This window comes from Anser cygnoides, chromosome 15 (genome assembly GCF_040182565.1).
Source record: "Anser cygnoides isolate HZ-2024a breed goose chromosome 15, Taihu_goose_T2T_genome, whole genome shotgun sequence".
Lineage (NCBI taxonomy): Eukaryota > Metazoa > Chordata > Aves > Anseriformes > Anatidae > Anser > Anser cygnoides.
This window is the reverse complement of record NC_089887.1, coordinates 5,187,224-5,213,467: the sequence shown is the minus strand read 5'-3', so window position 1 is coordinate 5,213,467 and position 26,244 is coordinate 5,187,224. Positions and strand designations below refer to the sequence as shown.

Genomic DNA, 26,244 nt, shown 5'->3' with positions numbered 1-26,244 from the left:
GCCCTCCGCAGAGTTACTGGGTTCCTCACTCAAAGACTTCTACAGCCATACATGTGTGGAATTTCAAGTCTCTGATTAGCTGCACACGAGTTTTACAGGCACACGTAGGAGAGAGGGGCAATACAAGGACTGGAAGCGTAGCTTGCAAATCACAGAGCAGATCTCCCTTCCCCACTGAGGCTCTGTCAGCCACATTTGGAGGGTTTATCTCTGTTTCACAGATGGCTGCCAAGCGTAACTCTGTATTATACTTGGGTGTTAATCCGCTAAATTTATTAGACACGCTTATATAGAAGATGCCATAGAATTACTTATTACATTTGTGGCAGATCTTCTATAAGCAGAAAGGAATCTGAAAGGAAGGAAAGCCTTTAGGAGAAATAACTAAGATTTCCTCCTCGTTATCACAGGCCACGGCCTTACGGAGTAGAGGTAATCCAACTCACAGGAAACGCAGGGGAGTAAAAGAACCATGCATTTTTGTACACCGATACCTCAGATTTCCTCCTGGCAAAACTGAAGGCTGCTGGGTCAGGCATACTCTAACAGCAATGTAAATATAATTCATCAGCATTTCCCCTTCCTTTCTGTCTTCTCATGAAAAGCCTCAGGAATTATGGAAATGCCTTTCCCCCTTGTTCTGTCAAACACATTCCTCCTTAATTCCAGAACTCCCTTTCAGTGTCCATACCAGCTTCTCTAAAAGCTGACACAGACTTCAGCTACAATTTCAAGTCCATTCCCTTCCCCTTTTTTTTAAAAAAAAATAAAAAAACATAATTTGAAATCCCCTAAAGACAAGGAAAAAAAAAAAAACAGAAGTCCCACCAAAAAAAAAAAGGACTTTCTTCTTATTAAGGGCATTACGTATCTTTTTGAGACAACTGTATGCAACTAACGTTTTATAAGGAACTTTAAACCACACTGTTATTATTTAGAAAGGAGCAACGTAAAAGAATCAGCCTAATTTGACCAACAAAAGCAATTCACAAATCTATGTTCAACACGAAGGAGAGGTCTGTGTTAACAGGTACAAGGAAAGTTATCTTACTTAGTTTCACTCTCATTAAGAGATGGTGTGATTGTGGCCTTCCCTCTTCCCAACATTTCATTTGTAAATACAAACCATCCAACACCAAAACATGATAAAGTAACATATACTCTGTCAAAAGCCTAGACGTTGGAATACAGGTTCTAACATTTTGCTTTCCTCCTTAAAATCCCCAGCCTTCTCAGTACGCATATCAAATGCGTGTTCTGTGCTGGCTGGTCTGGGTTGTTTTTTCCTCTATTTTGAGGACGTGGGGATGATTCTGTTGTTTTGTGGTGGTTTGGTTTTCTTCCCTTCAGATTGCTAAATTTCATATTGCTATTCAGGACTTGGCGCTTTCCACAATGAAGCAGAGAAGTAATGTTACAACTCAAAAGTATTCATGTGAAGTATCTACGCTTTATTTAATAATAATTAAAAAAAAAAAAATGCTAGCATTTCTGCATTCCCCTGCAGCTATAGGCTTCTCAAAGTATCATCATCACATCCAGCAGGCAGAAAGTGAGGGAAGAAAAAAGGCAAGTTATCTCCTTACAATGTCACAGATATGCGTGCCAGAACACAGAACTAACTTTAAACCTAGTGCCCTGCTCTTTTAACCGTGCTGCTAGATCAAGTGATTAATTAAGCAATTTCCCAGTCTGGGAATACAAGGAACACATTCCTTCACATTCCATCAGCCAGTCAGCTGTGCGGCCACAGTCCCAAGCCGTAGCAAATACAAAGTGAGATGGGGCTATACAATGAACTGAAGAAGTAACAGTATTAAGGGAGTAAAGTCCATCGAGGAACGTTCGCAAAGGCTACAGAGACAGAAGTCAAAGCCTGACTAGGACAGCTTTCTGCTCCCAGTGGAAGACTGCTGAACTATCCTCCTTCACACCCAGCTCTAGCAAAGAGGTTGGAAGCGTGAAAATTCAGACACAATACATGCAAGTCTTCTGCAGAAGCCTCCTTCTGTGACTGTAGTTCTCAGAAAGCCGTTAGCCACATAGCTATATTCCACCTAAATTCCCACACAAGTCTTTTACAACAGCAGTTTGTCTTAACTATAAAATTGCCAAGTTCCCACAAACGTCCCTTTCCAAGAAAACCCTGTCAGAAGAAATTTTCCTTTATTTTATTTCTTATCTTCCTTGCACATTTCTCATCCTCTTAATCACACTGGCCAAAAATTTGACCTAAGTGTTAAGTATTAAAAAATGATGTGCCAGTCCAGCCTTTGGATGGTCTTTTTACACATTTTGTGTGTACTGAACAAGGTCATTCATATCTCAAGTTCTGTTGAAAAGCTCCCATCCTTTTGTACCAGTTTGATGCCTGTAACTGCCCCATTTCTCTCCATCAACCCATGCCAACCTACTACAACTCGGAAGTTCTGGGGGCAATCCAAGTGGTTATGTTCAAATTCTACCATCTGCAACTAGTACGGCGTTCCCTACCAAACCCCCCCACTGCCTGCACACACAGTTAAAGATTTTCCACTAGAAGGCAAGGAGACACCCCCCTTCCTCTCCAGACAGCACACCTGGATTAGCTCCCTGCAGTCATTGCAAAACAGGCTCAAAGGGGAACAAGAGTCAAAAAAAAAAAAAAAGCAATACCAGTAACTTAGCAGAAATTATTTTAATACATTAGATGTTATCTTATCTTTTGCTTGTGTTAAAGTACTTTTAATCTTGTGAAATTAAGAATGTGTGTGTCCTGTTATAGGTGCGCCTCAGTAGGCCCTTTCAGGATGCTCAGTATTACGCGAGAGATTTAGATCCTACTAGAATACTCACTGACAAATTGCTGATCTCTGAAAATGTAAAGTATGAGTATCAAATTCCCAAGATCACCAAAACCACAGCACGATGCTAGAAATTAAAAAGATGCCTCCTTTCACGGCATACTTTTATTTCACTAAGGTCATGAGCTGCTGTCTCTGTTTACACAATATAACCTCTGTCAAAGAGAGATGAATTTTCTAAACAAGGCTGAGTAGGTCAGTTATAGAAGTACCATCACTAGCGTGGAAGTGAATCAGACCAAAAACACTCAAAGACAGCTCAGTTTTATCTCTATAAGGCTCCTGAAGCAGATGGTAAAACCGTAATAGACATACCTGAGTGAGCTCTCTCTTTGATACAGTAGGACATTTTTTCCACAAAGGCTGCTGCTCAATATCCCAATATCTTACATCAGTCCTGGACAGAAATATTCCAAAATAATTTATTTATTTATTAATGCGTTATCTGCATCAGGAGTGTCAGAGGCCTATCAAAAGAACACTTATACTGGATCCTGAATATAATCCAACCGAATCACCCTACCCTACATAAACATTAACTCACCTGTGACCCCCTACCAGCTTCTCTTTCCAAAGAGAAAAAACAAAACACGCAGTAACCGTCAGCGTGAAACTCCAGGCACTTGAAGAGCACTTCAGAGAAGCGTTTTCCTCTCAAAGTTTCCTCAGTTTAAGCGAGTTTAGCGGTTACTCTTTCCTGACTCACCCCCGAGCTCCCCCCACGGCTCCTTTCGCTGCTGGCACCCCAGCCCCGGCTCGGCTCCGGGCGGCTCCTCGCTCCTCGGGCTGGGGCCAGCAGGGAGAGGAGAGGCAGCGCCCGGGACGGTGTCTGCCCCTGCCAGCCTTCCCCGAGCCCCCACCGCGTCACCGAATGCACCAGGCGAAACCCAGCCCTGCCGGCACCTCCGACAGCCGGCCGCGACTCGGGGGGCAAAGCCGCGGGGCGCCCCCTCAGCCCGAAACCTGCCCGGGAGGGGGGCTCGGCCAGCAAGCAGCGGTACGGAGCCGCCCCCCGGGGGGCGAGGAGGGCAAGGCGGCCCCTTTTTACCTCAGGTTTCGGCGGGGCGAGCAGCCCCGAGCCCTCCCGAGGAGCCCCGAGCCTCCCGCGGGGGGTGGGGGGGGCGAGAAGCGGCGTCCCCGGAGCCGGGCGGCGGGCACCGGGTGCCGGCGGGAGGCAGCCCCACGTCGCCCCGTACCTGTGGCGGCGGTGCCGGCGGGCGGCTCGCCCTCCATCGCGGCAGCCCTCGGTCATGTGAGGCCGGGGGCCGGCGGCCGCCCTCCCCTTCCTCCGCAGCGCGGGCGGAGCGGCCGGGGGAGGCCGCCTCCCGCCTCGGGGCCGGGGCCGGGAGAGGGGCTGGGGGCCGCTCGCGGTGGGGTTTGGGGCGGCCCACGCCGCCTCCCAGCGGCCGGAGTCCCGCGGGAGAGCCGGGGCCGGCCCCTTCCTTCTGCGGCTGTGGCGCGTCCGAGCGCCTCCGGGCACGGGAACGGCCCCGAGGAGGCCGAACTCAAACGTGTGCTTCGGGTCCCGGGCCTCAAGGTCGCCGGGCTGGGGCTCGGGCGCTCAGAGGGGGGGCAGCTTGTCCCCGCTGCTGCTGCAGGGCTCGGAGCGCCTCGAAACCGCGCCGGGGTTGATCCTAAGTCGTTCAGACGTCTTACAGAAGTGATCGGCTCACACGCCTAATGCAGGCTTTATTCCAAAATCGAATTATTATTTTTTTTTTCGTCTGGAAGCTGAGAAGGGCGGTGGATGGGAATGTGAACTTCCAGGCAGAATTCAGTGTGCTATGTGAGGAAATAAATTGGTGGCAGTGGTAATAAGGCTGTCCTTGAAGGCATACAGCAAAGGGGGCTGGACTCCACATTGCAAGTCAGATAACATACACCAAGACAACTTTTTGGTGTGTTTTCTTAAGTTTTTCCACAGCATTTAATTTCTGCTGCAACTCAGTCAAGCAATTGGGATGTTTCCTATACTGAATATATATTTTTTTTTTTTACATTTTGGATGCATTTAGATTTTTATGAAGCATTACTGAAGATAAATTTGTTTTTGTTTGTATTCTCCAAAGGAAAAGCAATTGAAGCATTTTATACTGTGCACCAGAAGGAATGCACTAATAAAAGTAGATACGGTAAAAGCAAACATGGTCCTATTCAGGAAAGCACAGAAATACAAACATCTGAAATGCAAATACATTTTCTAAAACTGCCTAAAATAAGAATTTCAGGCATGAATGCCTCTAATTTAATTAGCAATATTTTTTTCCACTTCTTTTATGCTCTATTAATCAGGAACGATACAGCTGACGCTGGTAGAAAATAAGATATATGTTTTGCGCAGTGCTTTTCCTAAAAACACCATCAAACAAGCAAGACACAAAAGTTTGTATAGATTTTGGATCTCCAGATTAAGACGCTACCAAGCCATAATAATGCTTTATGTTTCTAACATCCACAGTATTAGATTCATTCACTAATTAATGTTCCTTATAAATATTTGGAAGATAAACAATTATCTCCACTATATGTAAAGAGAACTAAACCACAGAAAATTATAGTCAGAATTTTTTCAGCTGTCACTACAATCATAATGCTTTCCCTTGAAATTTTTCATGCTGCTACAAAGACATGAATGACTTGACTGATTCTCCTTTTCCTTCTGCCTCTTCCCTCAGTGCTACTTCCCCACAACCATGGGTGCAGACTAAATCCATGTATAAAATTAAGAAAGCATGGCATTATTTATGCTGAGAGGCCCTTCAAATCGTGTTTATACAGCAGCCGAGTGGAGAGTTCTGCAGGCTCAGCACTTCAGAAAACTAAGCGCTACACATTTTTTCCCCTATATAGCATTTTTTGAGAAAATGAATGAAGGAATCAACATGTTCTCATTGAGCTATAGATCTTTGATTGGTCTGTACTTAAGCTAATAGCATAACTATTTATTTGGTATAAATAAGACATTCTACACTGAAGATTGCTTTTGCAATCCATGGAAGGAGTCTTGAAGAAAAATACTGTGAAAGAAATAATTCAATTGCTGAAACAATTTTTGAACAGGGCCATAAAGATTGTACTTGACACAAGTTATTGAACTCTTCCATATTTATTGTAAATGCAGCGAAAACTTCTGGAAAACCTATAGCATAAAGAAACTATCATCACTAGAGAAAGAAAGAGCGAGCATGTGCCAGCGACTTCCAGGTAACAAATGTAATGCAAAAGTACAGGACTACGTGAGGCCCCAGTCTTGCAATGGGTTGTTCTGAGTATGTTCTATCAGTATTAGGAAAAATTTCATACAGATCTTAAAAATTAGAGCTTCCTTACTCTTTCCAAATTCAGTTTAGGAATCAGTATTTTCAGCTCCATCATCCTCAGATCACTTGTACTTAGCAAAATACGTGAAGTGTTTCTGTTTTGACAACTGTGTTACACAAGAAGTCATTCTCATTGGACTTCTTACCCCAAACTTCCCATTGATTAGGATTTTTGCATGTGGAATACTTACAGGAACAAGCTCCAGCTGCCAGACAAAATCTGTGGTTTTAAAAGTTGTTCCACTCACCCTCATTGCTGAGTAAGGACTGGAATACAAAGAATAGCAGTGAGATAGCAGCACACGGACTGAAGGGATTTGAAAGTTTTCAATAGCAGAAAGGAAATTGAAGGAAGGAAGGAAGGAAGGAAGATAAATCAAAATTTGCTGTAAAGTAAGAGAAAGTGCAAATAGCAGACTATGCAAAGACAGGAAAGTCAAACTGAGCATTTAAATTCAGTATTTTACTAAAGTGATTGTAGAAGTAGTACACAGCTTGCAAACAGGAAAAGTAATATGGAAAATTGCCTTTTCCAGCAATACAGGCAACCGTGACGAGCGGTAAACCATAGGTGAGAGACTGCATGCATGCACTTAGAAGGGACATATAATCTTGAGGATCCAGCTGGGACCCCAGATTGAACCACAGTATGTCCTCGTATTTGGAAAAAATATACTTGTGATGGCAGGAAGAGCAACAGCTTTCTCTTTACTTTCACGCATCAGTGCTTTTGCAACTCAGGAAATAAAATGTCTGGTCAACTACCGTGACATAACGGGGTGGGAGAAGTAACAAAGTGCCAGTCATCATTTCCATTCACGAACATTACCCATAGCTTAAATTTGGAAGTGACACACTCAACCAATTACATTTGAATAGAGTGAGGGTGACATCTTGTGACTAGCTGATAAATTACAAAGCTGCTTTTTCTTTTTTTTTTAAATACCTTCTCAAAATTTTATCAAATATGAAAGATACTGCATATGCATTATAAATTCAAACTACTAACTGCAATACCTGTTCTGCTCTTCTCATGAAACTTCTATGCTGGCATTCTTGTTCTGAGTGTTTTGACGATTTGAAAGTAAGCTCTAGGCCAAAAAAAAAAAAAAAATCAGGTGTTTATCTGGGAAGCAAATGCACGTGAACTAATATTCCTCAAGCACCGTTTTTTTTCCACTAAACCCTTCATTGAAACTTCAGGATGGTATCCAAGACAAATTTCAGATTCTCTTCACTAATTTGGGTATGTTATACTGACATGCATGCTGGGGAAAAAAAAAAAAATCTGTATTTTTGCATCAGCCTAAGAGCCCTTGAAAGTAATGATTTAATTGATAACGAGGGTTTGGCTGTCTCAGTCACTTTGCTAGCCAGTGTCAGAGAAAAGAATGTTACCAATGTAAAAGTCACACTAAAACGCTGGGATCAGCCAAGGTAACGCTTCTGATCACTGGAAAACATTAGAAAGGAGAACATTAGAAAGGGCTATCTGTCGTGTCCCTCTGGCCGTACCCCAGCACTGACAGACCGCCTGCGTGGAACCAGGCTCACCGTCCCTCTGGAAGGCTTCTCCCACTAACCAGTGTCACGGCAGCGGTGTGGCCCAGCGAGCACCATTTTTTACCTCACAGGCGGTGCGGGACACTGAGTGCCTGTTTTTACCTCACAGAAAAACACCGTTAAAAACCACCAAGACCTTGTAAGCACCGACACCACTCTGGAAGACGGCTTTTATACTCAACTCTCAGCGGGCCTGGCGGTGACTGGGGGTCAGACGGCAAGCCTCTGCCCTCCCTTCAGCCCCCACAGATCCCTGGGGTCCCCTCGGGGCTCCCCTCAGCGCCCAACCGGGACCCGCCATGAGGCGAGCCGCGGCCCGCGCTTGATGTGGCGGCTCCCGGCGGGCCGAACCACGCGGCTCCGCGGGGGGGTGCCGCCGCCCCTCAGCGCTAACGTGATGTCGCCGGCCCCGCTCCTCCCCCTTTGTCGTGGGTTTGGTAGCGCCCGTGCACTACGGCCAGCCTTCGGGCGAGCCCACGGCGGGGAGTTGTAGGGGGGAACGTGTGGTGTTAAGGCGGGGAAAGCGGGCGGATTTCGGCTCAGCGTGCTGCTGCTGTCTGCATAGAGTTGGACTGAGAAATGCGGTGAAGTGACAGAAGCGCAGGGAGGGCCTTCATCCGCCCGGCTAACTGCCGCGGCGCCTCCCGCTTCTCCGCGAATGGTTCGGCCGAACCCCACCTCGGTAGCCTGCACAGAGCCGCCATGTTGGGCTCAACCACCGCGAAGCGGGGGAAACCACAGCAGCAGCAAGCTTGAAATAAACCCTTTTCTCTGCCAGCCGAACAACGAGCGGGCAGCCAAACGCTCATCAGCCTCCTTAGAATTCGGATCGGGGCGAAACCATCGGCGTACGGAACCTACGGCGGGCCAAACCCCCCTTTTCCTCCCCCCGCCCCCCGGGGCAGGTGGTAGGCGCCGGGGCCTGGCGCACATGGCCCTGGCGGCCCCTCCCGCGCTCCCTTTGCCGTGGCGGCGGAGCCGGGAGCGCCCCATGCAGGCCCCGGCGCCCAGCCCCGCGCCGCCCCGCGCCCAGGGGCCGGCCGAGGAGCAGCCCGACGGGCCGCCGCCTGCCGAGCCGCCGCCTCAGGACGAGAAGGAGGAAGGGGAGGAGGAGGGAGGCGAGCCCGAGGCGCCGACGGGGCCTGCCGAGGCCCAACAGGCGGCCGCCGCCGCTGAGGAGGCCGCTGAGGAGGCCGCGCCTCAGCCCCCCGAGGCCGAGCCTCAGCCGGGGTCCGGCCGCCAGAGCCCTGAGAAGGAGGAGCCCGAGCCCGAGCCTGAGGCCGAGCCCGAGGCCCAGCCGGCGGAGGAGGGGAAGGAGAAGGAGCAGCAGCAGCAGCAGGAGGAGGAGGAGGAGGAGGAGGGGGGGGAGGCCGAGGCCAAGCCCGAGCCTCCCGCCGAGGCCGAGCCGCCGGCCGAGCCCGGCGCGCCGCAGGAGGACAAGGCCGGGGAGGCCGCGCCCGCCGCCCCCGCCGAGCCCGAGGACGAGCTTTCCTTCAGCGACCCCGAGGACTTCGTGGACGACATCAGCGACGAAGGTGCGGGTCGGGGGAGGCCTCAGCTGGGCCTGGACCGTGGGCCCCGGGCTGGCAGCTCCCGGCGCCTTCGTGCTGGAAGCGGTTAATTAGCGCGGGTCGTTAATTTCCTGCTGAGCTTCGGTTCGTGGGAGCTCCTCGTGAGGTGGAGGCAGCGAGGAGAGTGCTGTCTGTGTGCCCCCGTTAGTTAAAGTCAGCTGCTGTGACGGCAGCTTTAAATTCTTGCCCGGCTGCTTATGAACCTGGTTCAGTCGGTTTGTGCTTTTCCACGCATCCCGAATAAAGTCTCTAGATAAGTAGTGTGGGTTTGGGGTGACTTACTGCTCATGAAGAGCTGGCCTAGGTGCTTTGTGGCCACAAAATGTGGAAAACATATTGTTAGTAGTAGAAAGCTCAGTCGCAGGGCCTTTTAATAGGGTTGGATGTTGGCTCTTCGAAATGGCTAAACCTTGTGTAACTACACAGTTAATTATGTAAATAGCCACCCCTGGTGTAAGGGAATTAAAACTATTTTAGCATTTTTCTCTTTCAGGTAAATCTTTCTCAATGAGCTGTGTCAGTTCTTGAGTCTGTTTTGCCAGTGCTTACTGTGACAGAAGTGCTCTCGTAGGGTCTGGTAATAGTTACGTGGGTCAGAACTGGGAAAATGCTTCTTAAAGCACATGATATTTCCTAAGTCAGTTGGCTCTTTTGACTGGCAGTGGAATACCAGTGATAATTGTGCTTCCTAGTGTTCCAGGCCTATGTTTAGCTTGATAAATAAGTAGAAAAGTATCTTAGATTAAGAACATGTGTTGTTCTTAATCGTCTGTACAGCTCTTTGAACACGTGCTTTTGTATCTCAAAGAGACTTTGGCAAAATTGTCTGCAAATACGCAGTTGGGTTCTTTTTGTCTAGCAAAGTGTTTGCTCTATTTGCTTTGTCTACATCTGAGTTGATGATGTTCATTTCAGTGTATCCAGAACCGAGGCATATTTCCTATCCGCTCCTATTTTACTATTTAGGATTAATCTAGTTAACTCTTCAGCTGTATGAATAATACAGTGTTAGTGGCTGAATTACACTGTTTAGGTTTAGTCACTCTTGCTGGTCTGGTTTTCCATCTGTGTGCTGCTTCTTGAGCTTCCTTATTCCTTTTGCCTTACCTTGAGAGCTGCACGGGAGAAGCAGCGTCAGGCCATCGGTGTCACTGAGCCAAGGTTATCTCAATGCTTATGACAACATTACCTCTTCAAGAACAACTTAGAAGTGAATCAGCTGTAGGATTAGACCATCTCAGATGTTATTTTAACTTCTTTTATTTCCAGAATGGTGTTGGCATAGCGGAACAGCTGGCTCACATTCAAGAGAATGTGTCAGATAATCACCCAGGTGCAATGGAGAAGTTTTAGCTCGGAAAATGGCTGTGTGGTCCTTAAAATTTTGCTAGCTGAAGATAGCTGTGTCCCCACCACACCCCTCTCTTCTGGTGGGTGGAAAGAGCTGGCCAAACCAGCTTCTTACCCTTTGAAAGATCCCTTTGTTCATAATTTTGAATTTAAGGTAGAGCAGTTGTACAATGCAGTTATTGGTATTTAATCTGTTACAGTTCTGATTCAATATAGGGTATTGTCTACTAGCACGTGAATCTAACTATGTATTCCTTGGTTTGTCTACAGCCTACAAAGTCTTTTGTGAGATGTGGTTATGAAGAAATGACTTAGTGCCTAAAAATTTTTCTTCTTTGTTTTTTTCTTGTAGGCTTCTGTGGAAGCATCCTTGCTGTTCCTTGTGGGATGCGCTTCCATTTTATATGCAGGGAAAATCTAAGATATGGGACTCTAGAATAAGAAACGTGCATGTCATTTTGCTGTAATAGTTTTCAAAATTCCTTCTTTCGATCCTTAGTTTTTGTAAGCACTGCAGATGTTTTACTGCATGTCTCAGAAATCTTAGGCAAGTGAGTACCTATCCGCAACTCCATGTATCATTAGCTACCCAGAGATTGGCAAAGTCCTGAGAGAACGTCTGAACTTCCAAGTATATACCACATCTTAATTTATTTGCAACACTTATCTGTGCTCCTTTTTTTCTGGGTCCGTAACAGGAATCTTTGCATTGTGCGCTCTTCACTGACTGCTCGCCTTGTTCTGAAGTGTAAATGCATCTTCAGCCATTCTTGGTTAGTTGTTAGAGACTTCTGTGAACCCTTTTCAAAATGGTTAAAAAGTTTCATACATTAGGCTTGTTTTGCAACTTGTTCAGATAGCTGACTCTTTCACAACCTAAAACTGACTTCATTCATAAAACTTCTGCTTCTCTTGTACCAGTGGAAGTGGGGAAGTGTGTGCGTGGGTTTAGAGCAGGCAGTGCAAGGACTGAAGAGACTACCCCACCAGCAAGTACCATTATGGGATGGTAGGAAAGGGGGATTAGTGTAGCTGTAGAATATCCAGGGTGTGAAAAGGTGTGTGCTTGCATTCACTTGTTGCGTGCTTAATGTGACTTGACTTAGAACACCTTCATTTTCATGTTTAATTAAAGGTTTTGATGGAGCTTGAGTTCTCAGCCATAATTATAGTGATGCTAAGGCATGCAGAGCTTCCAGGGTGGAAGATCGTTTTGAATTATACTAAAGCTCTTGTAATGTGGAAGGGAGGTGCATGTTAAATTTATCAAAGTCATCAGGTTATGATTTGGGTAAGTCTACTTGTCAGAGTTTGGGTAGTAAATGTTAGGGTTGTCTGCTCTGTCAGTGGTGTTGAGGACTTTGAGAGTCAGTTCCAACTCTTGAAACAAGCTACTAGTACGCCTGCTGGTGTCCTCTAGGTAAGGTGTTTCTTTAAAAAAGGCTTCAAGGGTAAATTCCTTGAAATTTGTTAAGAAACTGAGGAATCGTGTCTCTTGACAAGGAAGTACTGTTGAAGTGGTCTGTATTCACTTCAGGTTTTTCTCTGATAAAGGCTTCATTCACCACCAGAATTCTTAAATGATTGTTGAACCATTCTCCTGAATTTGAAGTCTTACTCTTAGTGTCACTGTTCTTTTCATCCTTCAGTCTTCCTCTTTCATGGTATAGACTGGAGCCTCGAATTCTTTTATGCTTTTTGTTCGCAGAACTACTTGGTGATGTACTGAAAGACCAGCCACAAGAAGCAGATGGAATTGACTCAGTGATAGTCGTGGATAACGTTCCCCAGGTTGGACCAGACCGACTTGAAAAACTGAAGAATGTCATCCACAAAATATTTTCCAAGTTTGGTAAAATTATCAATGAATTTTACCCAGAAGCAGATGGCAAGACGAAGGGGTAAGTCATGATCACACCTGCTGGAAATAGGTTTGACACGCTGCTCTGACCGATTTACCTTTGATTATTAATGTCAGTACTTTATGGTGAATTTTTAAGGTGGCCTCTTACCATGGGCATTGTTGTTTTCTACCTTAGCCTGTACAATCTTGACATCTAGTCGCAGCGACAAGCAGAGGTTCCTGAGGGAACGGAGGAGCTTAGTAACTCCTTCAGTTACAGCCTGGGGAGGTTAATTATGGAAACAAAGTTTAGCTGGGTTTGGAAGTCAAATTTCTGTGCGGTACTAAATGAGTTTTTTGGTTGATTTCCTGCCGTGGTTAATAAATAGATTAAAAGTCCATTTTAGTTAAAAACTTGGCAGCAGTGGATGTACTGTTTATTGCAAAATGGACTGTCGATCTCATATTCTGTCTCTGCCAGTGCTTATGCTAACATTAGTGACTTCAGCTTCCTTAAGTTGCAGCAGCCCTCCCCAGGGCCCTTTTGCCAACTTCTGATCGCTGCTCCAGGTTAATTGCAGCACCTGAAATCGAGAAGAAAGCTAAGCAGAAATGATCTTGCCCAGAGTGGGAGAGGGCACGGGAAAGAGTTTTTGTCTGGTGTCTGTCCCTAAAATCCATCTGATACTTAGAAGGTTTTACTAAGTCTTGTTACTGAGGTTGGAGTAGCATATCTTCAGGAGCTGGAGAGGTATCCATTAAAAAGGGGGATTTCTGGGGTGAGAGATTCCTATTTCTGCAAGGTCAACACGAGGAGAAAAATCATTCTATCTCTGTGTTCATGTGTTCTTCACCTTTTAGTGCTGCTGCTAGTGCTTGTTTTGAAAAATGCATATCTAATACTTAGGGGAAAATATCAAAGGCCATGTCTGGTAGTCTTCAAGATGCTTTCGGCTTACTTAAAGATACTAAAAGACTTCCTGAGTCTGCTGGGTTATAAATTAGATTGTGTTAGTGGCAAGGAGGAAGCTGAATTATGTTGAAAGTAAATGAAAAATAAGAGCTGTGCTTTGAAGGTCTAAACGAGCAGCTACAGCAAGGCTTGCGATTTCTGAAGAAGGTCTATCATTCAGCTGGGAAGAGCTGCATACTTGCCTCTTTTTTTTACTAGCTTTCATTACAGTTCTGTGAACCCACATTTTTCATCTACTGTAGCCCTCTTACAGAAAGGATATCAGCTAATTCAGATCTAGTCCATGTTGATACAGTATGCCTGTAGTCAAAGTGGAAATTTTTCCAGTAATTGATTAGGGATAAGACGAGAAGCTACTTTGTAGATGTTGCGTACTGAATTCCTAGTTCATCTGTATTGTGGAATTTTTTTGTGGTATGATTCTTCTACATAGTCACCAATGAACATACTTTTGTATTCCTGCATCGCAGGTACATCTTCCTGGAGTACATGTCTCCATCTCATGCAGTGGATGCCGTGAAGAATGCAGATGGATACAAGCTGGATAAGCAGCACACTTTCAGAGTGAACCTTTTCACAGACTTTGATAAGTGAGTGCAGCTATCATGTGTCTATACAGCTTTTGGGATTCTAATCAAGAGAGTATCTGCACTAAGTGTAACCAACTGATTTGCTCTTTCAGGTACATGACAATCAGTGATGAGTGGGAAATCCCTGAGAAACAGCCTTTTAAAGATTTGGTAAGGTTGTGGGGTTTTGTGAGAAGTGAATATTAACAACATATGTTACTGATGTTATGAAAGTAGCAGTAGTGATCACGTACTCCTTTGTTCTCACTGTTGTAAAGTGACAGGAAGAGCTTAAAGGTTGTGTTAAGTAGTTCCACATAGGAACTGAGGGTAAATAATGACTTCACACAAGTAATTTAAAAATAGAATTTTGAAAGCATCTTTTTTTAAGTGTTTGAGGCCAACCGCTGTGTTTCTTACCACTGGATTTGTAAAATGTCCTGTGGAGAAAGTGAAAGTTTAAAATAATTTGGGCCAGAAGTGTTAAACATCATCAAACTGCCTTAAAGGTCCACCTTTTTATGATCTGTTCTCTTAGTCTCAACTAACCACTAGTCTGGATTATTTAATTTGACTTCAAAAAAATTTTTTGCAATGGTAAGACTCTGAAGTTGCATGCTGTCTGAAGACAGACTTCTACCTGCCAGGTAGATAGTAATTTGGAGAACTAGGCTTCCTAGCCTTTGACTCACTAATGACCTCTTGTTTTTCTTTAGGGGAATCTGCGCTACTGGCTGGAAGATCCTGACTGTAGGGATCAGTATAGCGTGATCTTTGAGTCAGGAGACCGGACCTCCATTTTTTGGAATGATATCAAGGAACCTGTTCAAATTGAGGACAGAGCAGTGAGTGTCCTGGAAGTGCTGTACATTGCAGATACACTGTCAGTCTCATTCATTTTATAACGTTACAGTTTTCTTGGTTTTAAAAATGTCTTTTTTTTTTTTCCCGCCCCCCATCGTTGAAATACTTTTTCTTCCTTTGGAAGAAGAGCAGTGAAATTACACCCTTTAAAATTAGACTTAGCTGCTTAGGTGAAACAAATGTGGAGTTAGCGTGTTTGTTTTTCCTTTTCTTTACCTCTCCATGATGCCTGTTAGTTCCACCATCTGTATATTATAAGTGATTCAGAAAGACCTGCGTATGCAAAGTCGGTTTGAGGAATACTATTCATTGGTGCTGAATATGCACTTAAGCATGCAGCTGCTCATCACTTTTTGCCTTTCTGCTGACTGCAGAGGTGCTGGAGAGGAATAGCTGGTTTGGTAACACTATATAAAAGGGAGAGTTAGCCTGCCTGTGTGCTGTAGCCAGTTCACTTGCAAAGGAAACTGCAGGTACCCAGAAACATTTTCTTTACAACCATTATGTGCTACAATAGAAAGAAAAGTGGTTCTGGGATGGAGGCAGCTTTGCTTATCACCGTGGTTACTGGCTGTGATCTATATGGCTGATACCTCTCTAACTTAGCTGAAGGTCAAGAGCTGTAGTGTTGTTAGGAAGTTCAGACTGCTTACTCTTACTTCTGAGAAGGTCATGTTCTTGCCAGAGCTGAAATCCAACAAAGACCACCAAGCCTGTTGGGATGATTCAATTGTCAGTTACCCTACAATGGTTGTCACTGTCCCTGCAAAATATTTTTGGTGATCAGTAAGATAAACGGTCTCAAATGACAGTTTTTAACCTGAAGAATAAGTGCTGTGCATTATGTGTATGGAATTTAAATCCACAATTAATTTAACATATGACTGATTCTGAGCTCTTCACTGAATAAGTGCATTTGTGAAGTGTGATGCTACAAGCCACGCATTAAGTCCTCCCCCTTCAGTAATTCTGAATGAAGCTAAATTTTTCTGTATACATTTTGATTTTAACTTTTTTTTAATTGCAGCGCTGGACAGAAACCTATGTACGTTGGTCCCCAAAGGGTACCTACCTGGCTACCTTCCACCAGAGGGGCATCGCACTTTGGGGTGGAGAGAAGTTCAAGCAGATTCAAAGGTTTAGTCACCAGGGAGTACAGCTTATTGACTTCTCACCCTGTGAAAGGTATGGCATATGATGTTGGTTTGGGGTAAGGGAACAAAAGCATGAAGTGCATGCATTCTGGCTGCCGTGCTTTCAGATCTTACTGGACTGCCGTCTTCGGTTCTCTTCCACCTTTGAAAGTGCTGCTTTTCATACATTTTAGAATGAGTGAAACTCTACCTGACTTCGCTTTGACTTCAGGAAAAATGCTTAACATAATCTGTAATAATTGTTCTATAAAACCAAGCTGATAAAGTATCCTTAAAGTCTTCATTGTTTGAGAGATTGGTATTGTCTCACTTTAGTTGGATAGGATGTCCGGAGTATTAGATTTCTATTGCTTTGAAAAAAAAATTAGTTGAATAGCATCTTCCAAGTCTATAGTACTTAAATTATTTTTTTTAAACTTTCTTTCACATTAAAGAGCTCTTTAGAAAAGGCTACAGTAATTTCAGGACTGAGATGTATCTTGTTTTACTAGTTTTTAAGCAAGATATTTGGAAGAGATTATTTATCTATAAATCGAATTGTCTAGCATACCTGTAGATCAGGTCGGCAAAGGCTGATGGATTTATATTTGGTTTGAAACCAGTTCTGTTCTCAGGGCAAACCTATACAGTAACTACCAACGTATTTGTTGAATTCTCCTCTTGTAATATCAGTATGAGAGAACTTCCACATAAATCTAGAGGCTTTTCAGCCAAAGAGATGCTAAGGATTACTGTGTCTTGAAATTTTCTTCGTCTCCAAGAATCCCAGTAGGGAAAGAGCTGTTTGCAAGTGCATTTTATTTTAATATTATTTGGATGAAAGCCTGCTTGTACTGATGTGTTAAATGGAATTTCAGTAGTGAAATTGATTATTTCCTTTGTAGATATTTAGTGACCTTCAGCCCTTTGATGGACACGCCGGATGATCCTCAGGCTATTATCATCTGGGATATTCTGACTGGGCAAAAGAAACGAGGATTCCACTGTGAAAACTCAGCTCACTGGCCTATTTTTAAGTAGGTTGCAAAGCAGCATTTGAGAACAAGTAGTCCTAGATGTTGTTTAATAAGTAGATAATTCCTATCTAATGTTCTTTTTGTATTTGCTTAGATGGAGTCATGATGGTAAATTCTTTGCTCGAATGACTTCAGATACCCTCAGTATCTATGAAACACCTGTAAGTTCTTGTTTTTCTGGTTGTGGTTTTTTAACGTTTTTTGCACAATGCTTTTTGCATTACAATGTCAACATTTCCCATGGTGTCTATTTTAAAATACATATTGTAATAATGCTTTCTGGAGTTTAAAAGGGAATAAATATATTTGCTCGTCCCTTGACCTTTCTTGGGTGAAAAAACTTTAGCTGACCCTGACAAAGTTTCACACGGTGGTTCTAGAAGCCCTAGAGAGTTCAATATACTGCTCAAGAGTCGGTATGATTAAAGTTATGTGATACCTCTGAGCTCTCAATAGCAGATGAGTGCCAGAATACCCAAAATACTTTATAAATTGCAGCATAATCTAGTTTGTTCTGTGTTTGCATTATAATACAGGTTTCTGTACTCATAAAAATCATCACACAGGATTAATTTTATCGGTAGTTGTGGTATACGTATGTTCATAATATAAAATAGGGGAGAATCGATCTCTCAACACTGTCCAGTTTCCTAGCTTATGTGCTCTTCTAATAAGAATAGAGGCATGTGTGTATATGCAAGAATGTTACTAACTGGAAAATTGTCAATTTTCTCTTTCAGTCTATGGGTTTGTTGGACAAAAAAAGCTTGAAAATCAATGGGATAAGGTGAGTGTATTCCTTTGTAAAAATAACTACTCTCTTTTTGTCTTTATATCAGAGACTTTTTATAATGAGATGAATCTTTACAGTGATTAGAGCAAATGGTCTTGTTCTGAAGTCAATCTAGACAAGCTGGCAAAAAAAAAGGAATGGAAAGCTCTCTGCTTATTGACGTACATGAGTGACAGCTACTGTGCTTGGAAATCCCCTTTGTGGCAATGTTTAATCAAGGATCTAGCTTAGGATCCTTGTGTACTAAACCAAACTGGAACGCAGCTTGTTAGGGACTGTCTCTTAAAACTTGTATGCTGGCTTAAAGCAGTGCGCTGTATGCTGCCTGTTGGCGAGGAACTAGTCTGATTTTGTGCATGTTTGCACACTTAATTCCTGTAGCTTTTTGGGGTACCTTTTGTAAATCAAAAGTAAAATTAGGTGTACACAAGTGCAAAAGGATTGTCTCCAGTGTAATTTAATAGAGGGGAATTGCTAATTGGTTTAATCATGTTTCTTAGATCTTCCGGCTTTACACAGTAGAGGGTTCGTGCCTTCTAGTTAGTACTTTTTTTGCTGTTTTGATACCATTGAACATATTGCAGGTTTAAATTGGCAGTTAAAAATAGGTTATGATAAATATGTAAGTTAGTAAACTGTCTTCAGTTGTTTATCTGTATCTACAACACTCAGATACAGTGCTGAAAATAGTTTCTGTCTGTAGTATCTCTAACTACAAATTAAAATGGAACTATGTTTAATTTCCTTCCTGTAGAGATTTCTCATGGTCTCCAGGTGGTAACATAATTGCTTTCTGGGTGCCTGAGGACAAAGACATTCCAGCAAGAGTGACCTTAATGCAGCTGCCTGCTAGACAAGAAATCCGTGTGCGGAATCTGTTCAACGTTGTAGACTGTAAACTACACTGGCAGAAGAACGGGGATTACCTGTGTGTGAAGGTAGACAGGACTCCAAAAGGCACACAGGTATGTGGATTCTGATTGTGTTCATAAAACTTGGTTCTACCTCATGCTGATATTTAGTTTTCTTACAGTATTGTTTTTCGGTATGAACACTGTAAATTACATGATGGAAAAAATAAAAATAGTTTTGACTATTGAGTTTGGATCATGTGGACGCAAACATTACATACGTTTGGCTCTCTAGGACTGGCTTTGATTTTAGTGGTATTTTGGACCTGTTTTTTAAAATGAGAGCTAGATGGCTTAGATCTTTTCCTACTCACTGCTAAAGTTGGTTTTGAGTTCATAGGTCATGCTGCACAATGTACTATATGTTTATCTGCTTTAATTAAGTTTCTTAACAGTCTGAAAGAAACAGATTGTTGTATGCAGTTCTTTTGTTGTTACTTATCAGAACAGAACGATTTAGAATGTGTTCAGTAATGAGGCATACACTATTTATCTGCTCGTTAAGGAAAGAAATGTTGACTCTCAGTTCTCATCCTGAGTTCTGACAGGCCATCCTATGCCTGACAATCTAAAAAACAAATTGTTTGTTCTGCTGCTTCTGTACTGAGTAATGAGTTGATCTTGACCTTCACAGGGAGTAGTGACCAACTTTGAAATATTCCGAATGAGAGAGAAACAGGTTCCAGTGGATGTGGTAGAAATGAAAGGTAATTCCAAGTATTTACTCACTTCCAATCTTTAACTATTTTATTCAACATTTTTTTGGTAGACACTTGCATGTTTGTTAAAAGTTCCCGTCAACATGTGACATTTGTTGATGACAATTAAGATATTTAACACTTCTGATGGTAGCTATACTATTCCTGTTGCTGGGCTGCTTATGTAAGATCTGCGAAGTAAAAACTTTCATTGCTGTTCATGCTTGTAGCTTAGTTTAGGGGGAAAAAAAGAATTTAAAATGCTTGGGGGAAAAAAAAGTTATCTGATGAATGTATTCATTCTGTAGCATATCAGAGATTTTGGAGCTGTTGTGTCTGACCAAAAACACTTCCCATAATATCCTGCATTTGCCTTATCAACCTTTGTTTTAAAAGGTAGTCTTTGTGGCTGAGTTGAATTGATAGGTTCTCTCTGCTTAGCATCCTGGTGTTCTGTGATAACTGAAAGCTTTTTATAATTGACAGAGTTTTGACCCCTCTTTATTTTTTTTGTTACAGAAAGCATCATAGCCTTTGCTTGGGAACCAAACGGAAGCAAGTTTGCTGTGTTGCATGGAGAAACTCCACGAATTTCAGTTTCTTTTTACCATGTTAAAAACAATGGGAAAATAGAACTCATAAGTAAGTGACTGGAAAACCCGTGAAAGATGCAGATGCTAAGCATTTTGCTGGACAGTAAACTCAAATTGTGGCTGTTTGTGGTAGATAGTGTGGCATTAGGTGCTATGCATGAATGAGATTGCGTTCAAGAAATCTAGGCCTCTGGTGACAGCTAAACTGTTTTCATATTGAATCAGTCCGAGGTCTGGGAGTAACAGGCTTACAAGCCAGAATAATTTTGTGGTCTTGGGAAGTTTGTGCAAGGCGATAGCACAGACTTATTTGGCTAACGTTTGACAACCTTTTTTTCCCCGATTGGGTGTTGGGATTTCTGATCTACTCTTCTTTTTCTGCTAGCTTTGGATGTTTTAGATCTACTGGGTTTTGTCCTCAGAAGTGTAGAGCTAAGGACTGTTGTAAGGGCTTGCTTGCAGAGTTCAGAAACGTCTTCTGAGGAATGGGTGTAGTTACTGCTTGTAAGCTAACTGATGACATTGGATTGAGATTTTCTTTTTCTGGACTTGTTTCCTCCCAGAAACGTTTGACAAACAGCAGGCAAACACGATATTCTGGAGTCCTCAAGGGCAGTTTGTAGTGTTGGCTGGCCTCAGAAGGTGAGCATTGCACAAGTTACTGGACACCACATTCCTTTTAAAGCAGGAAAAAAGTACTAGAGTATCTCATCAAGAAGTATTTGCTATCTATGTGAATGATTTAATATGATTTTTTGTTATTTAAATGGGAAAAAAAATCTTACTGAGTGTTTACTTGTATTGAAGGGGCTCTCCGTGAAAGAATGTTAATTTTGACCTGTGGTAATTTGTCAGTTGGATTCTGATAGGTACTTGACTTTATTAAGGCTTACAATTACTTAATTAAAACTCTCTCCCAGTTGCCTTGCTATAATTCTCGTATGTCTTCGCAAAATAAAGGAAAACAAGATGCAGTTTCATGATGTCCTTTGTAACTTCTAGTTGCTATTTCCACCACATCAAAAGATGAATGAACTTTTCAACAAAAAAGTGGATATTTAGAAAGACTTCTTAGCTGTTTGTTAAACACCGACTAATTGATGTGGCTCCCATAATGCATTTGTTGTTGTCAAAACCTCATGCCTTTTGGTGGGCAATAATACTTTCACAATACTCTTACGACAAAGCTCTACTGTAAAAGTTATCAAAAAGGTCACGTTTGAGCAAGTAAAACTTATTTTAGCCAGCTGAATAGTATTTGGCTTTACATGCTTTCAAGTAAGCAGTGATGTTCATCTTTGAAATCCATTTTTAGTTTTGGACTCCACTCCTTAAATGTCTAAGCATTTTGGTATTCACTCCTTAAAGCATATGATTGTTAAACTTTGGCTGTGATGTGGCTATATGTTTTCATCATGACTTTAGGAACAGATGTAAAATGGGTTAAAGGTCACTGAACATTAAAACGACAGTTTCATTCTTATGTGCATTTTTGGTTTTATTCATCACATTGTTTTCTAGCCACAGGCACGTTTTACTGGTATGAGCCCATTTCTTGGTTGCTTGCTGAGAAGATTCCTCATTGTAGTGAGGAGCTGTAAAGATGTAGCTTGTGAAATCTGTTTTTAAAAAATGGGCTATGCTAGCATGTAAAACAATCTCTCTTGTCTTTGTAGCATGAACGGTGCCTTAGCATTTGTAGATACATCTGACTGCACCATGATGAATATTGCTGAACACTATACGGCTTCAGATGTGGAATGGGATCCTACAGGCAGATACATTGTGACTTCTGTGTCTTGGTGGAGCCACAAGGTACTCATTCATTCTTCTTTTCCTTCCTATTCCAGAGGTATTGACAAGGGCTATTGGTTAGGAAGCAAAAATGGATACCTGTCACTGGTCATACGACTTGTGCCTTGCACCGTAGTTTTATATGTGTGTTTCTAAACATCAGTATTTATTTGGGCCATTGGCTTCGCTGGTTTTCCAAAAATAAGTTCTGGAAGGGCAGTTTACAAGTCTAAAACAAGTTTCCTTTTTCTGAATGCTCATTGTCTTTATCTGTTTGGAACTTGATCCTCTGTGTGGGAACTTAATTTCTGTGTGGTCCACACAGAATCATTGTCTCTTGTTACTTGCATGTGGTTCTGGCCACTGTACTGTAATCCTTTCCTGTACAAGTATAGAATCTGACATTTTTAGAATACGATAGAAGGGCTTGCTTAGTCTTAAACTGTTGTGATCATTCAGAAGAAAACTTTATGCAAAGCTTCAGTGAAACAAATGAACTCTGTTTTGCTGTAGAATTTAATTTCTGCAGGAAAGATGTGAACAAAAAGAGCATCTCACTTCTGTCGACTAATGATGCTGATTTTGTTAAAAACAAAGAAACAAAATAAATTGAGTGAGGACCAGAATGTAAAGTTAGAGCTTATCTTGACTGAGGCATTGCACTACTCTTCCAGGTGGACAATGCATATTGGTTATGGACCTTCCAAGGCCGTCTACTTCAGAAAAACAATAAAGACAGGTTCTGTCAGCTTCTGTGGAGACCACGACCAGCTACCTTGCTCAGTGAGGATCAGATAAAGGTAGTGTATTCCACTGACATGCCTGTTGACATTGTTTTGGTGTATATGCATGTTAGGTTTACTTTCCTGTTCTCAAGGATGAGGTTTGAACTGTTACAGAGTTATGGAATTGCTTTTCTTCCTGAACTTCTGGAAAAAAAATATTGCTGTAGGGGACCTCATTTCTGGGAACAACTGTAAATGTTAGCTGTTCTTTAAATTTGGAATAGAAATAATGGCCAGTTGTACTTAAATTTAGGGTACAGTGAGAGGGTATAAAGAATAACAAACCTGAATTCAGCTGTCCAGACTTCCATAATTGAATATTTATGGAAGTGTTCTTCATGTTCTGTAAGCCAGGAAGAACAAACAGAATTATAGTGAAGGGGAATTGCCAAGAAAAGATACTTTCCAAAAATGCGAAACCTGTTTAGGCCTACCAAAGGAGTTCTTGCAGAATATGATGATTGCTTGCTAGTCTGATGTCCTAGTTGAAATAATATTCTGTTTTACAGCAAATTAAAAAGGACCTGAAGAAATACTCAAAGATATTTGAGCAGAAGGATCGCCTGAGCCAGTCCAAAGCTTCAAAGGCAAGACAATTTTGAAATATAATACTGTGGATGAAGCTCTTGTAACCTGCATGTTGTTAGGTTGTAATGTTCATATATGTAAGTTAGAGTTTTACCTTTTATACCAAACATCTGTGTTCATGTTAATCCAGATGCTTAGACTCAGTTCCCATAGTTAGTTCACACAGATGCCACTAAACTCAGGATAAACAGTAATGAATCTGGAGAGTCACTGGTGATACCTCATTAAGCAAAGGTGATAAAATTTGGGGGTTCTTAGTGAACTGCTGTATTAGCCACTCTTTAAATTACAACCCTTTTAAAAAATTATCAAAACAACTTTTAAATTACATAAAAGGTTTTGCTTTTTTTTTAAGTCAGTAGAAGGTATGTTCATGAGGGGAAAAAAAAAGTTTGCCTCGCTAACAAATGCATTCTGTATGGATTTGTTTTACTGTGGGATTATTACCAACCTCTTCTTGCCTCTGTAGGAGCTGGTGGAAAGGAGACGTACAATGATGGAAGAATTCAGGAAGTACCGCAAGATGGCACAAGAGCTGTACATGGAGCAGAGGAATGAGCGTTTAGAGCTTCGAGGAGGTAAGCAACACACAGTACTTGTAAAAACTTGATAACTACCACTTCTTGCCAAGTAACGACTGTTCCCGTAACTTATTTACGTTGTCTCTCTCTATTTCCTGCTAAAGCTTATTATCGCCTGTTTTCTGAAGGTTTTGTCCTTTTTCTCCTGAATCACAATGGATTTTGATTTTGCACAGGACAAAACTCATAGTGCTGTCTGTGTTTTACTTAGATTCTTTCTGCTTCAAGGCAAGCATTGGCTTGACCTTAGCATAACTTAGCATAAACCTGTGAAGAGATTCAGGTGTTGTGTATAATCAAAAAAAATCCTCAAGCTCTGTAGTAAGAGACAATAATGCCTTGTTTGTCACTTAATGATATTAGCATGTCCTTGTTATGATTTAAAGCAACAAATAGTTCTTATTTTAGTGCTGTTTTAAGCACTATTCCTAGCAAGAGCATCAAATCTTTCCTTTGTTGCCTTGTTTGAGATAGCGTTAACACTTTCTCCATTCCAGGGGTAGACACAGATGAGCTGGACAGCAATGTTGATGACTGGGAAGAGGAGACTGTTGAATTTTTTATCAATGAAGAAATTATTACCCTTGCAGAACCAGAGTAATCTAATAAAACTGTGGTAAGATAGCTTACCTCTCAGTAGAGGGGAACTTTTTCTATTAGCTGCCACTATAGATTCAGTAATTTGTTTCAGAAGGTTAAGTCTGCTTGTTGCGTGGGTGTGTGTGCTGTTCTTTGAGTTCGTTTGTTTTTTCTGTTGCTAGAGCAAACAAAAGCATTCTTAAGTGATCACAGACTGAGATTTACAAGCTGTACTGAGCAGAGTATCGTCTATGCCCTATCTTTCCAGAATGATCAAAGCTGTGACAGAGCTAGGGTCAACCTTTAAACACAGCTCATTGCAAGATCATAAAGTTGTCAGTAGGAGAAGTTGAAGCTAGTATTAGATGGAAATTTTGCTTTTCGTAAGATTGTTATGGTAGTTAATACTGGCCAGGGCTTTAAATACTATGCTAAAGATAAAGCAAGTTGATTATAGGCTGATATAACTTTGAGCAGATGTTTAAATATCCACTTGAAATCTGCTGTCACTTTCTAGAAATGTTGGTTAGAATTTGGGTAGCAGCACTTTCTCACTATCACTGCTTGTTGCTGAAATCTTTATTTAATCCAGTGCTTGCCCCAGTTCTGCTTTGTGAATTCGTATGGTATAGTTGTGTGTTGAAAACAGGGTAGTTTCAGCAACTGATGTAGGAGGTCGTTGTTTGAAGAGCTTGAAATTTATGTTCAGGAGGGAATGGTGTGTGAAGGCACTCATGTAGGACTTAAAAGGTGGATTGCATTCACGCTCTGTCATGTTTAGGACTTCACGTAAGGAAGCGGAGACTGGAAGAATGCCTTTAGCAGCTGTCACTGTACAGTTCTGGAGTAGTTTCCTGGTATCTGAGGAGCCAAAATAGAATAGCAGTACACCTCTTGTACCTATAGAAAAACTAATAGCCTTGATATTTTCAGATGTATTTAGAACTAGTTTGTAGTTTTTGTCCTGTACGTGGGAGATCTTTTATGGAAGGCAGAGAAGCTATGTAGTTTCTAGACTTAAACAGTTTAAGAACAGGTGGAACACGTGCTTTTGTAGCCTTTTATGAGATAGCATCTGTGGTTAAGGTCGAGCTGTTTGTATAAGGCACAGTAACTGACTCATCTCTTTTTCTTTTCTGCAGCACCGCCATATCTTGTGCTAAAAAGAAGTTTGTTCGTTTTCAGAAAGCCTACCTTGGAATTTTTAATCCATATTCTTGCACTCTGGAAGGGTGGATGCATCAGATTTTCTCCATTCTGACACATTGTAGTGCCTTTAAGTCTTGCTGCCTGCTGCAGTGAGATACTGAAAAGGCGCTGCTTTTAAATTCTTTTTAAGGGTTCAATTTTCTTTTTAAATCCACTACTTACCAGTATTTACTTCCTGACTCCTGTGCAGTACTTGCTAACTGGCAGTTTTTGACGACTGCCAGTAAAGTGAAATTCATCAGTTCACATCTCTTACACAAACCCACACACACGATGTTTCTGTTCCAGGACTCTTTTTATGTCCCAAGTGCATGGACAGGTGTTCACTTTGTTTGGGGAAAAGTCAACAGAACCATTTTTCGTATGATGTGTTTTAGTGTGCTGAAGCAGCACTACAGCGGGCTATATCCTCCTCCTTTCAGATTGTGAAAGGATGTCTCCCTTAAAGAGCTGAATATGGAAATAAAAGCAGACTGATACTAAAACCGGGCTGGCTCTGCGTTGTTTGTAGGGAATCTTTCCCTGAATGATCAAGCATACCCAGATTAATGCAAATATTTGCCCTGTTCACTTTATAGTTTCTTTGAATTTTTTTCCCCCCGAAGTTCCTCATGGCTTTCCTATTCTTGTATATTGCTGAAGTTGTG

The 26,244-nt window shown here is 42.2% G+C and overlaps 2 protein-coding genes across 5 annotated transcripts in view; one reads left to right on the top strand and one right to left on the bottom strand.

Moving 5' to 3' along the window:
* SNX8 (sorting nexin 8) overlaps positions 1-8,497 on the bottom strand; it is a 28,520-nt gene extending 20,023 nt beyond the window's left edge. The window contains exons 1-2 of one of the 4 annotated variants that reach the window (XM_048059770.2): positions 7,181-8,497; positions 6,355-6,430 (exon numbers count right to left, since the gene is read on the bottom strand). Coding sequence is in view for 3 of the 4 variants with exons in the window: in XM_048059778.2 (XP_047915735.1) it covers positions 3,159-3,240; positions 4,040-4,095 (138 nt within the window). In the remaining variant the exon portion in view is untranslated. Of the gene's footprint in view, positions 1-3,158; positions 3,241-4,039; positions 4,226-6,354; positions 6,431-7,180 lie in introns of those variants that run through there. The other 3 variants (XM_048059778.2, XM_048059761.2, XM_048059754.2) reach the window with 3 other exon arrangements.
* Positions 8,498-8,642: 145 nt separating this feature from the next.
* EIF3B (eukaryotic translation initiation factor 3 subunit B) lies at positions 8,643-26,082 on the top strand. The gene is made up of 19 exons (XM_013176824.3): positions 8,643-9,261; positions 12,356-12,548; positions 13,934-14,053; positions 14,146-14,203; positions 14,749-14,877; positions 15,924-16,081; positions 16,935-17,066; positions 17,161-17,227; positions 17,807-17,853; positions 18,614-18,824; positions 19,405-19,477; positions 19,988-20,110; positions 20,625-20,703; positions 21,738-21,876; positions 22,530-22,655; positions 23,150-23,227; positions 23,698-23,806; positions 24,307-24,425; positions 25,531-26,082. Exons 1-18 carry the CDS (start codon positions 8,658-8,660, stop codon positions 24,408-24,410), a joined length of 2,550 nt encoding a protein of 849 aa, XP_013032278.3. The 5' UTR covers positions 8,643-8,657; the 3' UTR covers positions 24,411-24,425; positions 25,531-26,082.
* The last annotated feature ends 162 nt before the right edge of the window (positions 26,083-26,244 follow it).